Source organism: Aethalodelphis obliquidens, unplaced genomic scaffold, assembly GCF_003676395.1.
Source record: "Aethalodelphis obliquidens isolate GAN/ISIS:26980383/991018 unplaced genomic scaffold, ASM367639v1 scaffold43, whole genome shotgun sequence".
Lineage (NCBI taxonomy): Eukaryota > Metazoa > Chordata > Mammalia > Artiodactyla > Delphinidae > Aethalodelphis > Aethalodelphis obliquidens.
In genome coordinates, this window is record NW_020837987.1 from 9,023,451 (window position 1) to 9,036,786 (window position 13,336).

General features: G+C 49.7%; 1 protein-coding gene across 1 annotated transcript in view; it reads right to left on the reverse strand.

The window, feature by feature from the left end:
* Positions 1 to 12,140, reverse strand: part of BLVRB (biliverdin reductase B) — an 18,462-nt gene extending 6,322 nt beyond the window's left edge. Inside the window, exons 1-4 of the mRNA XM_027079569.1 lie at positions 11,939 to 12,140; positions 3,819 to 3,983; positions 3,593 to 3,682; positions 2,117 to 2,245 (exon numbers count right to left, since the gene is read on the reverse strand). Of these exons, the coding sequence (XP_026935370.1) occupies positions 2,117 to 2,245; positions 3,593 to 3,682; positions 3,819 to 3,983; positions 11,939 to 12,017 (463 nt within the window). The 5' untranslated portion in view covers positions 12,018 to 12,140. The remainder of the gene's footprint in view (positions 1 to 2,116; positions 2,246 to 3,592; positions 3,683 to 3,818; positions 3,984 to 11,938) is intronic.
* Between the last annotated feature and the right edge of the window lie 1,196 nt (positions 12,141 to 13,336).

A 13,336-nucleotide genomic window follows, 5' to 3' on the forward strand; every position in this document is an offset into this window, starting at 1 on the left:
GAATGTCCTCCCTTCCCCCAGACACTCACCTGATTCCCCCTGAGGGGAATCGTGGCCACACACTTCCTATGCAAGAGACATCATTTAGAATGATGAATTTAGAAATTCAGATTTCCCCAACTGCCAAAAAATATCTTCCGACCTCCCCCTCCCCTCAAAATCAGAATCCAGTTCAGTCGCCATGTCACCTTTAACCTGGAACAATCACTTTTTTTTTTAATGTTTTTCATAGCATGAAACATAACAGGTCTGGTGTCTTTTTTTTTTAAAACATATATATATATATATATATATATATATATATATATATATATACACACACACACACACACATTCTTTTCTAATATTCTTTTCCATTATGGTTTAGCCCAGGACATTGAATGTAGTCCCCTGAGCGGGGGAATCAGGTGAGTATCTGCGGGGAGGGCCATCTCCTTAGCGAGCCTCTGCTTATAGCTGAGGCTTACTCTCTTCACCGAGTTTTTTTGTTTTGTTTTGTTTTGTTTTGGCTGTGTTGGGTCTTTGTTGCTGTGCGCGGGCTTTCTCTAGTTGTGGCGAGTGGGCTTCTCAACGCGGTGGCTTCTCTTGTTGCGGAGCATGGGCTCTAGGCATGTGGGCTTCAGTAGTTGTGGCTCGTGAGCTCAGTAGTTGTGGCTGGTGGGATCCAGAGCGCAGGCTCAGTAGTTGTGGCACACGGGCTTAGTTGCTCGGCAGCATGTGGGATCTTCCCGGACCAGGGATCGAACCCGTGTCCCATGCATTGGCAGGTGGATTCTTAACCACTGAGCCACCAGGGAAGTTCCTTCACGGAACTTTATGGTTTCTTCATTCAGTGTAGCACAACCCAACAGTAATACAGATCATCTATTTCGTTTGTCTCCTCCGCTAGAAATGTAAGCCTCGTGAGAGCAGAGACTACATCATTGGTACTTGTAATCGTGGCCAGGCACACACTTCCTATGCAAGAGACATTTGTAAATGCATCTCTCCCTCGGTCTGACTCTCTCTCAATGTGTATTCCAGACCTGGGAGGGGAAAAGAGGGTGTGGTTCCCTCCACAGCACCACCTGGAGGTGAGGCATCTTCTCCGGTATTAGCTTACGGGACAAATATTTACTGAGCACCTACTACATGCCAAGCCCAGTTCTAGGCACTAGGAACACAGCTGTAATCAAAACAAGACAAAATTTGTGCTTCAAACAAAATTCTAGTGTGGGAGACATGCGCTAAGTAAGATAAAGAAAGAAACGAGGGACTTCCCTGGTGGTCCAGTGGTTAGGACTCCACATTTCCACAGCAGGGGGCATGGGTTCAATCCCTGATCAGGGAACTAAGATCCTGCATGCTGTATGGTGTGTCCAAATAAATGAATAAATAAATGGGTTTAAAAAAAGAAAGAAAGAAAGCGACGATGTGAAGCATAAGTCCCTGTCCCTTGAATGTGGGGCAGCCCCAGTATAACTTGCTTCTTTTTTTAAAATATTTATTTCTGTATTTCTGTATTTATTTTATTTGGCTGCACCAGGTCTTAGTTGCGGGATGTGGGATCTTTTTAGTTGCGGCATGCATGTGGGATCTAGTTTCCTGAGCAGGGATCGAACCCGGGCCCCCTGCATTGGGAGCATGGAGTCTTAACCACTGGACCACCGGGGAAGTCCCATAACTTGCTTCTAATGAAGAGAATACAACGGAAGCAGCCCTGAGAGATCTGACGCTAGGCAAGGCAGCATGCGGGTGTTCCAGGGACAGACAGCCTGCACCTACCACGAGCCCTGTCGTGGCTTCCTTCCACACAATTCTATTGCCAGCTACTGAGCAACGGCGTGCGAGACGCCAGCAAGAAGTGACCCCAGAGCCTAGTCAGCTCCCAGTACTGAGAGAGTCATCATAAATGAGGGGTTTTGTTTTACGTTTTAAAATTTTGGATAGTTTGTACAACAGAGATAATTGAAAAGTATGTTAGAAAGCAGATACAAATCAAGCAGGAAGGAGCATAGAAGGTGTGGGAGGAAGGTTTGCAATTTTCAACTGCCCAGGGAAGGCCCAGTGAATGTCGACAGAGGACAGGAGGGGGCAGGCTGGTGGTAACCCTCCAGCTGGGTCCCCACCCACTCACCTATGTGTGGTGGCATCACAGCCACGTACTTCAGGCCCGACTGCTGCAGTATCTTGTGCATCCGGATATGGTCATCAGTCACATCCTGCAGTCTTGGGGGCACCTTGGACGGGTCCCACAGGAGGAAGGCTGGGGGGACACAGGGTAGGGTCAGCCAAGGCTTGAGGACAGCCTGGCCAGGCCCGTAGCCCACAGGTCTCCTGCCAGGACCAACCCCTACGGGGGCTCACTACTGCCCTCCAGTTTCTCCAGGCTTCTCACCCTGCCTGCTCCTGTCCACTGTTACCTCCTGCCTAGACCATGGCAGCAGCCTCCTCCCCGGTCTCCCTGCCCCTGCCCCCCACATTCTGTTCCCCCGGCACAGCCAGAGGGGTCAGACTCATCTGTGACCCTATCTCACTCAGGGTAAAAGCAAAGGCCCCATCAGGTCCACGAGGCCCCACCTGACCTCACCACCCAACACTCTCCCCTTCACTCGCTCTGCTGCAGCCACACTCCCTCCCACCTCACAGCCTTTGTAAATGCTCATCCCTCTGCCTGGAGTCCCCTTATCCTCCCACTGCTCCCTCATGTCACTTCCCTTCCCTGGGAGACAATGTGTGATGGAACAAAGGTGAGGAGTGTGGACCATGGAGACAGTCCGGTTCCACACCCCAGCTCTGCCAGCCACAGGCTGTGTGATCTCGCGTAAGGTGATGGGCCTCTCTGTGCCTCCACTCCCTTAGCTAGGAAGCAATAAGAACAGCTACTACTCACTGAGCACCTACTGTGTTCCACTGTGAATATAAGTGCTACTCAAAGGAGTTTTGAGAAGATTAAGAGGCATTCATCTGTAAGGCACTCAGATGGTGCCGAGCACACAGTAAGAGCTCAATAAATGCTGTTAGCATTAACTGCTCCTGTTACACACCCTGCAGCCTTCCTTTCAGATTATTCCGGGCAACCATTTGTTTAATACCATCTCCTCATAAATTGGGAGCTCTGTGAGGGTAAAGACCTGGCCTATGTATACACAGCTCTGTCATTTCCTCTATGATGCTCTCCCCCTGACCCTTTTTCAGGATGAGTCAGGCACCCCTCTGGGCCCCCAGAGCCCTCTAGGCTTCCCCTATCCCGGCCCTGACCCCTCTGCCCGTGCTCCCCCCGAATCCCGGCCCTGACCCCTCTGCCCGTGCTCCCCCCGAATCCTGGCCTTGACCTCTCTGCCTGTGCTTCCCCCAACCCTGGCCCTGACTGGTCACTGTTTGATGATGGCTCTGTTGCCACGTCCCTCCTCCTTGTAAGAACCACGGCCCAGGGCCCAGGGCTGTATTGTGTCTCTGGCCTCATCCAGCAAGGTTCAGGCACTCAGGTGGTGCTCAATAAATACACAGTAGCTTGGAGTGGCTCTAATGCCGCCCTGTAGGAGCCCCTGGGCTGCCCGTCCAGTACCTATCCCCGACTCTTCAGCCCCACCCCTATGACCCCGCCACCCACCCGAGGTGCAGGCCACGACCTTGTCCACTCCGTGGGCCTTCATGGCCGCCACAATGTTCTGGGCACCCTTGGACATCACTGTGGTAGGACCTTAGAGGAGACAGAGAGTGGCTGTCACTGGTGGGCGGCGGCGGTGGCGGTGGCGGCAGGGGTGGGGCTGGGGGCGGGGGTGGCGCTGGGGGCCGAGGTGCAGGGGTGGGCCGTGGGCAGAGGGGGGGCCCAGTACTGAGGTCATTGCCGGTGCCCAGCAGCACGATGACGGCGTCCTGCCCCGCCACAGTCTTGTCCACATCGGCCGCCTGCCGAACGTCACCCACTATCACGTGGGCCGGCTGGGGCCCCTCTGAGGGCAGCCTGGAGGTGTCCCGCACCAGCACTGTCACCTCATAGCCTGCAAAGAGGGGCAGAGAGGCAGGTCAGTCGGCTTGTGGGCTGGCACTCCCAGCCTCCAGGGGCTGGGTCCTGGAGGGTGCCATGAACCCCCAAATCCATCCCGCAGGTCCCCTGTTCTGAGACAATGGTCTTCAAATATTTTCGCTGGCATACCCACAGTTGATATCCAGCTGGTTGTTAAAATAAAGTGATACCTTGATGTCGGTTCATAAATAACCTGCTCTGATGCCTCCAAGGGTCTCTTCTTCCCTTCACTCCCCACTCCTGCGATTTCTCCACCCTCCGGCGACTAAAGGGTTAATGCCTGGCATCACACTGGTCTATGCCCCCCATCCATGGTCCTGGAGCAAGCTGAGGTACAGAGAAGGACATGAGCTGCCCAAAGGTTGTCCATCGTTGGGTTTGGTTCCCTAGGTCTTACTTTTGAAGGGCTGGGTCCTGTCTTAGCGGTTACTAAACAGTCTGAACATCACTTTGGCATGTCACCTCCCAAAAGAATTTTGGATAATTCTGTAACTCAGTGTCCCCTTTCTGACACATACCCTCCCTTTTAAAGATTACAACCAACATATTTCTTCCTTTGTTTTAAATAATGGCAAAATATATCAATGTTTATGTGTATTGCAAAAAAAATAAAATTAGTAGTTGTAGTCTCTGTTATGGACTGAATGCTTGTGTCATATGCTGAATTCATATGCTGAAGCCCTAACTCCCAATGTGATGGTATTTGGAGATGGACCCTTTGGGAGGTAATTAGATTAGATGAGGTCATGAGGGTAGGGTCCCCATAATGGAATTAGTGTCCTTATAAGAAGAGGAAGACCAAGGCTCGCTCGCTCGCTCTCTCTCTACCATGTGAGAACACAGCAAGAAGGCGGCCATCTGCAAGCCAGGAAGAGGGCCCTCATCAGAAACCAAACCTGTTAGTACCTTGATCTTGAACTCTCCGCTCTCTAGAACTGTGAGAAATGGCTGTTGTTTAAGCAACCCGGTCTATGGCATTTTGTTGTAGTGGCCTGAGCTGATGAAGACAGCCTCTAAATAGCATTCTCATGAAAAATGAGCCAGAGCTCGTTGAAGAAATGGGTGCTTGCTGGGCCACGCCAGGGAGAAGACAAGATGAGCCTGGAACATCTTATCTTGTACCTCCAGCTGGTACAAGAAATGAAAAAAAATGATGGGGTGGGCTTCCCTCGTGGTGCAGTGGTTGAGAGTCCGCCTGCCGACGCAGGGGACACGGGTTTGTGGGATCTTAGTTCCCTGGCCAGGGATTGAACCTGGGCCCTTGGCAATGAAAGCACGGAGTCCTAACCACTGGACCGCCAGGGAACGCCCCTGTTACATTTCTCTTGATAGCTATCATCATATATGTAAAAAACAAATGATTAGAAATTTGTACACTCTGGGGCAGAGATAATGACCATAATGATACATAATATTTAGAGAGCACTCACTATATGCCAGGTGCCAAATTCCTTACATTTATTCGCTTCTTTAATCCTCCAAGCAATCCCGGGTTTGAATTCTGTCTGGTCCTACCACTACCTAGCTGTGACACTGGGCAACTCACTTAACCTGTCTGGGCCTTAGGGCCTTCATTTTTAAAATGACACTAATCATAGTCTCTACCTTATAGGGTTACTGGGGGTTTAAATAACATTTCTTTTTTTTTTTTTTTGGCCGCGCCATGCAGCTTGCAGGAACTTAGTTCCCTGACCAGGGATTGAACCCAGGGCCACAGCAGTGAAAACGCCGAGTCCTAACCACTAGACCACCAGCGAACTCCTTAAATAATATTTCTAAAAGTTTAATGTAGTTGGTTGATTTTTGACAAGGGTGCCAAGATGATTCAATTGGGCAAGTACAGTCTTTTCAACAAATGATGCAGGGACAACTTGATATCCATATGTAAAAGAATGAAGTTGGATCCCTATTCCCTCACACCATATATAAAAATTAACTCAAAATGATCAAAGACCTAAATGTAAGTGCTAAAACTATAAAAATCTTAGAAGAGGGCTTCCCTGGTGGTACAGTGGTTAAGAATCCGCCTGCCAATGCAGAGGACACGGGTTTGAGTCCTGGTCCGGGAAGATCCCACATGCCGAGGAGCAACTAAGCCCGTGCACCACAACTACTGAGGCTGCGCTCAAGAGCCCTTGAGCCACAACTACTGAAGCCCACGTGCCTAGAGCCTGTGCTCTGCAACAAGAGAAGCCACTGCAATGAGAAGCCTGTGCACCTCAATGAAGAGTAGCCCCTGCTCGCTGCAACTAGAGAAAGCCCGCGCACAGCAACGAAGACCCAACACAGCCCAAAATAAATAGAATAAAATAAATTAATAAAAAAAAATCTTAGAAGTAAACATAGGCATAAATCTTTGCGTCTTTGGATTAGGCAATGGTTTCCTAGCTATGACACCAAAAGCACACGCAGCAGAAGAAAAAATAGATACACTGGACATCATCAAAATTAAAAATTTTTGTGCTTCCAAGGACACTATCAAGAAAGTGAAAAGACAACCCACAAAATGGGAGAAAAATTTTGCAAGTCATATAGCTGATAAGAGAGACTTGTATTTAGAATATATAAAGGACACCTACAACTTGATAATAAAAGATGAACATTAAAAGCTGGGCAAGGACTTCCCTGGTGGTCCAGTGGGTAAGACTCCACACTCCCAATGCAGGGGGCCGGGGTTCAATCCCTGATCTGGGAACTAGATCCCGCAAGCCGCAACTAAGAGTTCGCATGTTGCAACTAAGAAGTCCGCATGCTGCAACTAAAAGATCCCGCATGCCGCAACCAAAAAAATAAATAAATAAAGATCCCGCATGCTGCAACTAAGACCCGGCACAGCCTAAATAAATAATTAATTTAAAAAAAAATCTGGGCAAAAGATCTGAATAGACATTTCTCCAAAGAGGTTATACAAATGGCCAATAAACACATGAAAAGATACTCAATATCATTAGCCATCAGGGAAATGCAAATCAAAACCACAGCAAGATCCCATTTCATACCCACCAGGATGGCCATCATCAAAAAGACAAAATAAATGTTGATGTGCATGTGGTGAAACAGGAACCCTCATACACTGCTGATGGGAACGTTGAATGATACACCTGCTTTGGAAGGTAATCTGGCAGTTCCTCGGAAGGTTAAACGTATTGTTACCATGTGACCCAGCAATTCCACTCCTAAGTATATGCCAAAGAGAAATGAAAACATCTGTGCACACAAAACTCATACGTGAATGTTCATAGAGGCATTACTCATCATAGCCCCAAAGTGGAAACAACCCAAATTTCCATCAACCGAATGGATAAATAAAATGTGGTATATCTAAACAATGTAATGGTATTCAACAATAAAAAGAAATGATACACATGCTACGATATGGATGAACTCTGAAAAAACAATTTTTTTGCTAAGTGAAGGAAGCCAGTCATAAAGAGCCACACAGTATATGATTCCATTTATATGAAACGTTCAGAACAGGCAAATCCATATAAACAAGGAGCAGGTGAGTGGTTGCCTAGGGCTGGGGAAGGGGTTGAGCAGGAAAATGGGGAGTGACTTCTAAGGGTTTCTTTCGGTGGTGATGAAAATGTTTCAAACTGATTGTGGTGAGGTTTGCGCGAGTCTGTGAATATGCTAAAACCCACTGAACTGTATACTTTAAATGGGTGAATTGTATGGCATGTGAATGATATCTTTAAAAAGCTGCTATGTAAAAAATGCAAAACGAAAACAAATGAAAAGACTAGAAGGGTGTCTGGCACAGGAAAGAGCATTATACGGGTGTTGGTTGTTACTATACCTTTTCACCATCTCACAATTTTTTTTCCCATCCTGGTCTAGTATTCCCTGGGCTCCTGGACTCTCTCAACCCCTCCAACCCATATTTCACGTGGTAGCCAGGTAGAGCTTTCCACTGTTATCTCAAAGTGCCCTTGGCTCAGATCCCTCCCCTGACCGCCCCCCCCACCGGTGCCCTGAGATAGTCATGTTCCTTAGGACAGACTTCAAGGCCCCCCAGGATATGGCCTCTCCTCTCTCAACTGTGCTGGAGCCATGGCCCTTTTCGCACACTGAACTTCTTTCAGTTCCTCAAATGCATCATGCTGTTTCCTGCCTCCTGGCTTTTGCACGTGCCCCTCTGCCTGGAGCACCCTTACCCTCTTTCCCCGGAACCCCCAGCCAATTGTGCTTCCTCTGTCATGGCCCTACTTATGCTGACCTGGAATCAAGCAAGGGCCCTGTGGGTCCAGGGACTGTGACATATTCACCATCATCTCCCTGACTTTTATATCAACACAAAAGCACACGATATACTGTCTCACGGACCTGGGTTCGAACTCTGGCTCCACCTCTTTTTTTTTTTTTTTTGGCCCAGCCGGGCATGTGGGGTCAGTTCCCTGACCAGGGATCGAACCTGTGCCCCCTGCAGTGGAAGTGCGGAGTCTTAACCACTGGACAGCAGGGGAAGTCCCAGCTCCACTTACTGGCTGAGGAACCTCAGGAAACACCTTCCCTGACTGGCCCTCAGTCTCCTCTCTAAAGTGAAAGTCACAATCCCTAGCATCCCCATCCTGTGTGACCACCTTTCATAAGGGAATGACACCTGTGCTGCCCTCACACACATCGGGGAGCAATGAGAGCTTTCATGATGCCACCGCAGGCACTGGTTAATTACCACTGTATCAGTTAAAACGGACCCTAGTAAACTGTGGGTATTTTGGAGGAGAAACGTTCTCACGGACAGTGAGAGCTCTAACACAGGCCCAGCACAAGAGTGCCTGTTAATGGTACATTATTGGTGATTAGTGACATTTATTGAGGGCCTCCTAGGGAATTCCCTGGCAGTCCAGTGGTTAGGATTCCACAGTCTCACTGCTGAGGGCCCAGGTTCAATCTTCAATCCCTGGTTGGGGAACTAAGATCTCACAGGCTGTGTGGCACAGCCAAAAAAAAAAGAGAGAGAGAGAGAGAGAGAGAGAGCCTCCTATGTGCCAAGTGCTGTGCTAAGCTCTTTCTGCAGATGAATGATGTTTTTTTCCAAAAATTTTTAACACAACCCACATTTAAATTTTAATAGCAACATGTGGCTAGTGGCTACCATACCAAACTATAGTGTTAGAATTCACAAATTTTGCCCTTCACAAAGAACAAGAGCATTTGTAGGTTATTTCTAAACATTTCTTTTTTTTTCTTTTCTTTTTTTTGTTTAAAAAATCCCTTACTTTATTTATCTTTTTCCATTAATTTTTAATTTTGAAATAAATTCAGACCTATAGGAAAGTGCCAAGACCTAGATTGGCATATTTGCTTTATCTTTCTCTCTGTGTATATATAAAATATACGCATAACATGTATAATTATATATGTGTATAAAGTTTTTTCCTAACGATGTGAGAGTCAGTTGTAGAGATCATGCCCCTTTTAAGCTTTTTTTTTTTTTTTTTTTTGCGTTATGTGGGCCTCTCACTGTCGTGGCCTCTCTCGTTGCGGAGCACAGGCTCCGGACATGCTGGCTCAGCGGCCATGGCTTATGGGCCTAGCCGCTCTGCGGCATGTGGGATCTTCCTGGACCAGGGCACGAACCCGTGTCCCCTGCATCGGCAGGTGGACTCTCAACCACTGCGCCACCAGGGAAGCCCCTTTTAAGCTTTTTTGATCTCAACCCTCCATACAAAATAGATTTCACTTCCAAACCCAGTATACACAAACCCATACATATATAATTGAAACGAAAGTTTCATAAAACCAATATTTAACATGTGATACATTCTGACACTGTTGTGACCAATTAAATATATTTCAGAACTCATTATGACCCACAGTTTGAAAAGCCCCAGATGGCAACAACCCCACAAAGTAGGTTGTATTATATGCCCATTTTGAGGATGGGGAAACTAAGGCAATTTTAGGTAATTGGGCCAGGATCACACAGCTATAATCTGAGTTCTCTCAGCCAAGGAGTGCCTATTGAGCACCAACTATATGCTGGACACGGTTCTAAGCATTTTCCATATATTGTAATATCTCATTTAATCATCACAAGAACCCCAGGTCGAGTTCTACTAGTTTCATCCTCACTTTACAGATATCTAGGTACACAGATGACAAGGCACTTGACCACACAGTTGTTAAGTGGCAGAGCTGGGGTTTGGAATGCAGACACACAGGCACCAGAGTCTATGCCTGTCAGGACTCAGCCCTACAGAATCACTGAGATAAGTAAAAGCCGAGCTCATTGAACCCCTTCCTTTTTCTGATGGGGACAGCGAGGCTCAGGTTCACTGTGGCTCTGAAGAGAGCTGTCAGAGCCACAGTGAGAAGCCGCGGACTCCCCTAGGCCTCAACGCTCCACACCCCCAGGTGCAGTCCCAGCTGTGCCCAGCAGGGTGGATGAGCAGAATTTCATAGAATCCAGGATTGAGAGAAAGGTAGTAACTCGGTAATCCAATTCCTCAGGGTGACTCAGCAACTCTCAACATCTCCCTCTTACTTCCTCCCCTGGAAATGTTTACCAGCAAATTTGTTCCTCCTGTCCCTACAAGCCAAGATCCTCACTAGGTCTTCCCAGGGAGGGGAGAGCAGTGGGCTGAATGGGGAACTTTCAGGCAGAGTCCCTTGAAGGGACAGCTGGGCTAGGAGACAGCTGAGAGTGGGATCCTGGTGGCCTCCACCCTTTTGGGGCAACCAGATAGTCAATATCTTCAGAGTCACCAAGGCCAGCAAGGGTGGGGCGCTATATCTGGAAATGTCAGGCTCCGATGGGGGTTGGTGAAGTCTGGACGGTGGGGGCAGGGTACTGCTGCATGATACTGATCCCCTTTCCTGCCCCCTTTCCTGGGGCAACTGCAAATTTTCAGTGCTCATTGACTTTCCCGGGACCCGTGTGCCCAAGTCTTCACCCTTGTCTCCGTGATCTTCTTTCCATTAGGTGCCCACAGCAACCCACCCGTCAGCCTTTTCAACTTTAAGCCTTGGTGCCCACACCAAGAGCCGGTGGTCTTTTGGCAGTTAAGAGCAAGCACTGGTGGGACTTCTCTGGTGGTGCAGTAGTTAAGAATCCGCCTGCCAATGCAGGGGACACGGTTTCGAGCCCTGGTCCGGGAGGATCCCACATGCGGCGGAGCAACTAAGCCCATGTGCCACAACTACTGAGCCTGCACTCTAGAGCCCACGAGCCACAACTATTGAGCCCACGTGCTGCAACTATTGAAGCCAGCACGCCTAGAGCCCATGCTCCACAAGAAGAGAAGCCACTGCAATGAGAAGCCCACGCACCATGATGAAGAGTAGCCCCGCTCTCTGAAACTAGAGAAAGCCCGCGCGCAGCAACGAAGACCCAACGCAGCCAAAAATAAATAAATAAAATGTGGTGGGGGAGTAAAAGACCCATTGGTGGTCTCAATAAAAAACAAACAAACAAACAAAGAACAAGCACTGGGTACAAATTCCAGCACTGCCACTTTCCAGCTATGTGACATTGGGCAGATCACTCAGTGGGCCTCAGTTTTCTCACCTGTCAAATGGGGTGATACTAGCTCCCACCCGACATGAGTGCTGTGCGGATTTAACACGTGCTAAGAGAGGACAGTGCTGGGAGGCCAGCCCAATGCCTGGCTTAGTTAAGCCCTTGCTGGGTGTGCAACCACCAGCACCACAATAACAACTACATTTCGTCAGAGCATTGGATTTAAACCTGTCACTACAGTCCCCCAGCCTCCTAGGGCTAATACCTGTTCCTTGGGCTCACGTAAAATTGGACCTCACAGCGTCCCCCGTTTCTGCCCCCGTGGCCACCTGTTTTGCCCCCCTAGGTCCTCACACATCAAGGGCACTGAGGGCCCCAACCAGCCTCGGCCCGACCCCATGATTCCACTTCCTAAAGTTCTGTCTGTGTACCCCGTGACACGCCCTGCCCGCCCCAGCTCATGCCTGCTTGCACCGCCTGCGCCAGGGTGGTGAGCCCGGTCCTTCCGGTGGCGCCGAAGATGGCAATCTTCTTGACGGCCATGCTGCGGGGTCGTGGGGTTGCGGGGCCGCGGAGTCGCAGGACACGCGGGAACCGACTGGCTGCTGGGCCGCCCTCTCCGTCCTTCCCTAGCGGGAGAGACGGGGCGGGGCCGCTCAGAGGGCCACGCCTCAGCCAGCCTCCAGCCCTCGACTCCGGCCGAGGGGCGGGGCCATAAGGCCACTCCTCTGGTTAAGAACGGGGTGGGCGGGGCGGGAGTCGGCTCGCCTCCGCCTGTGGCCCAGCACCGCCTTCCAGCCCACCACTTAGACTGGGAGGCGTGGCCGTATCTGGAGGTCTACGACGGTGAACCCAGTGCCCCGCCTCCGAGCTCTAAACTCCCAGAGCGGGGCGGGGCGAGCGCGGGCCACACCCACATCTCTCTCCTCGCTCAGACCCCCTCTCTCAGGGCCAGTAGGCTGATCTGGGACTCACACTACGCCCCGAGGCCTCCTCTAGGCTACAATGGGAAAAAGTGAGGGAGGACAGTGTGGGTGTGTGGGTGTGACACTGTAACTGCGTGTCTATGTGCCCGTGTGGCCCTGTGTGGCTGTGAATAACGCCAAAGGAGAGCATGATTGTGGGTGGTACCATGTGCCGTCCTCTGCGTAAAACACCGTATTACAGTATGAGACTGTGTGTGACACCACGTGTGGAAGACATTGATGCTGTTCTTCTGAGACCTCGTAGTGACACTGGGTGACAGTGGGTCAGTCTGTGATGCTGTATGCATCCATGCCGCTGGGGGATATGGTGTGAGTGTGGGACATGTGTGAGTTGTGTTATGTGGGAGTGTGTGACTCTGTTAGTGTGTGACACTGCGTGTGTCATGTAAGTTGTGTGACAACGTGCCATCATTTGAGTGTGGCTGTGGGTGTTGACTGTTGTTGTGGTGCTATTTGTGACCTGTTACTGTGTGATGTGTAAGTGGGCGACAGTGCCGGGTGTATGACCCCCATGTGAGTGTGTAAGGGGTGTAACAAGTTCGAGTGTGTAAAAGTGTGTGACGCTGTGTGATAGTGAAGCCGTGTGACACTCCTTGTGACCCCGTGGAGGTGTGCAGCAGTGTGCGGCATATGTGTACTTGTGCACGAGACCGCGTGAATGGTGGTGACAGCATTTGAGTGCTTTACAGTGTGTGACGCTGTCGGGCCCTGTTCCAGGGCGGGACCTCATGTGAGCTTATGACTGCGTGAGACGGTTTGAATATTTGACACTGTGTGACCCCATGTGAGGGGGTGGCAGTGTGTGTGTGGATGTGGATAATGTCTGTGACGCTGTAGGTGACCCCGTGTGTGTGTGGCAGTGTGGGACTGTGTGAC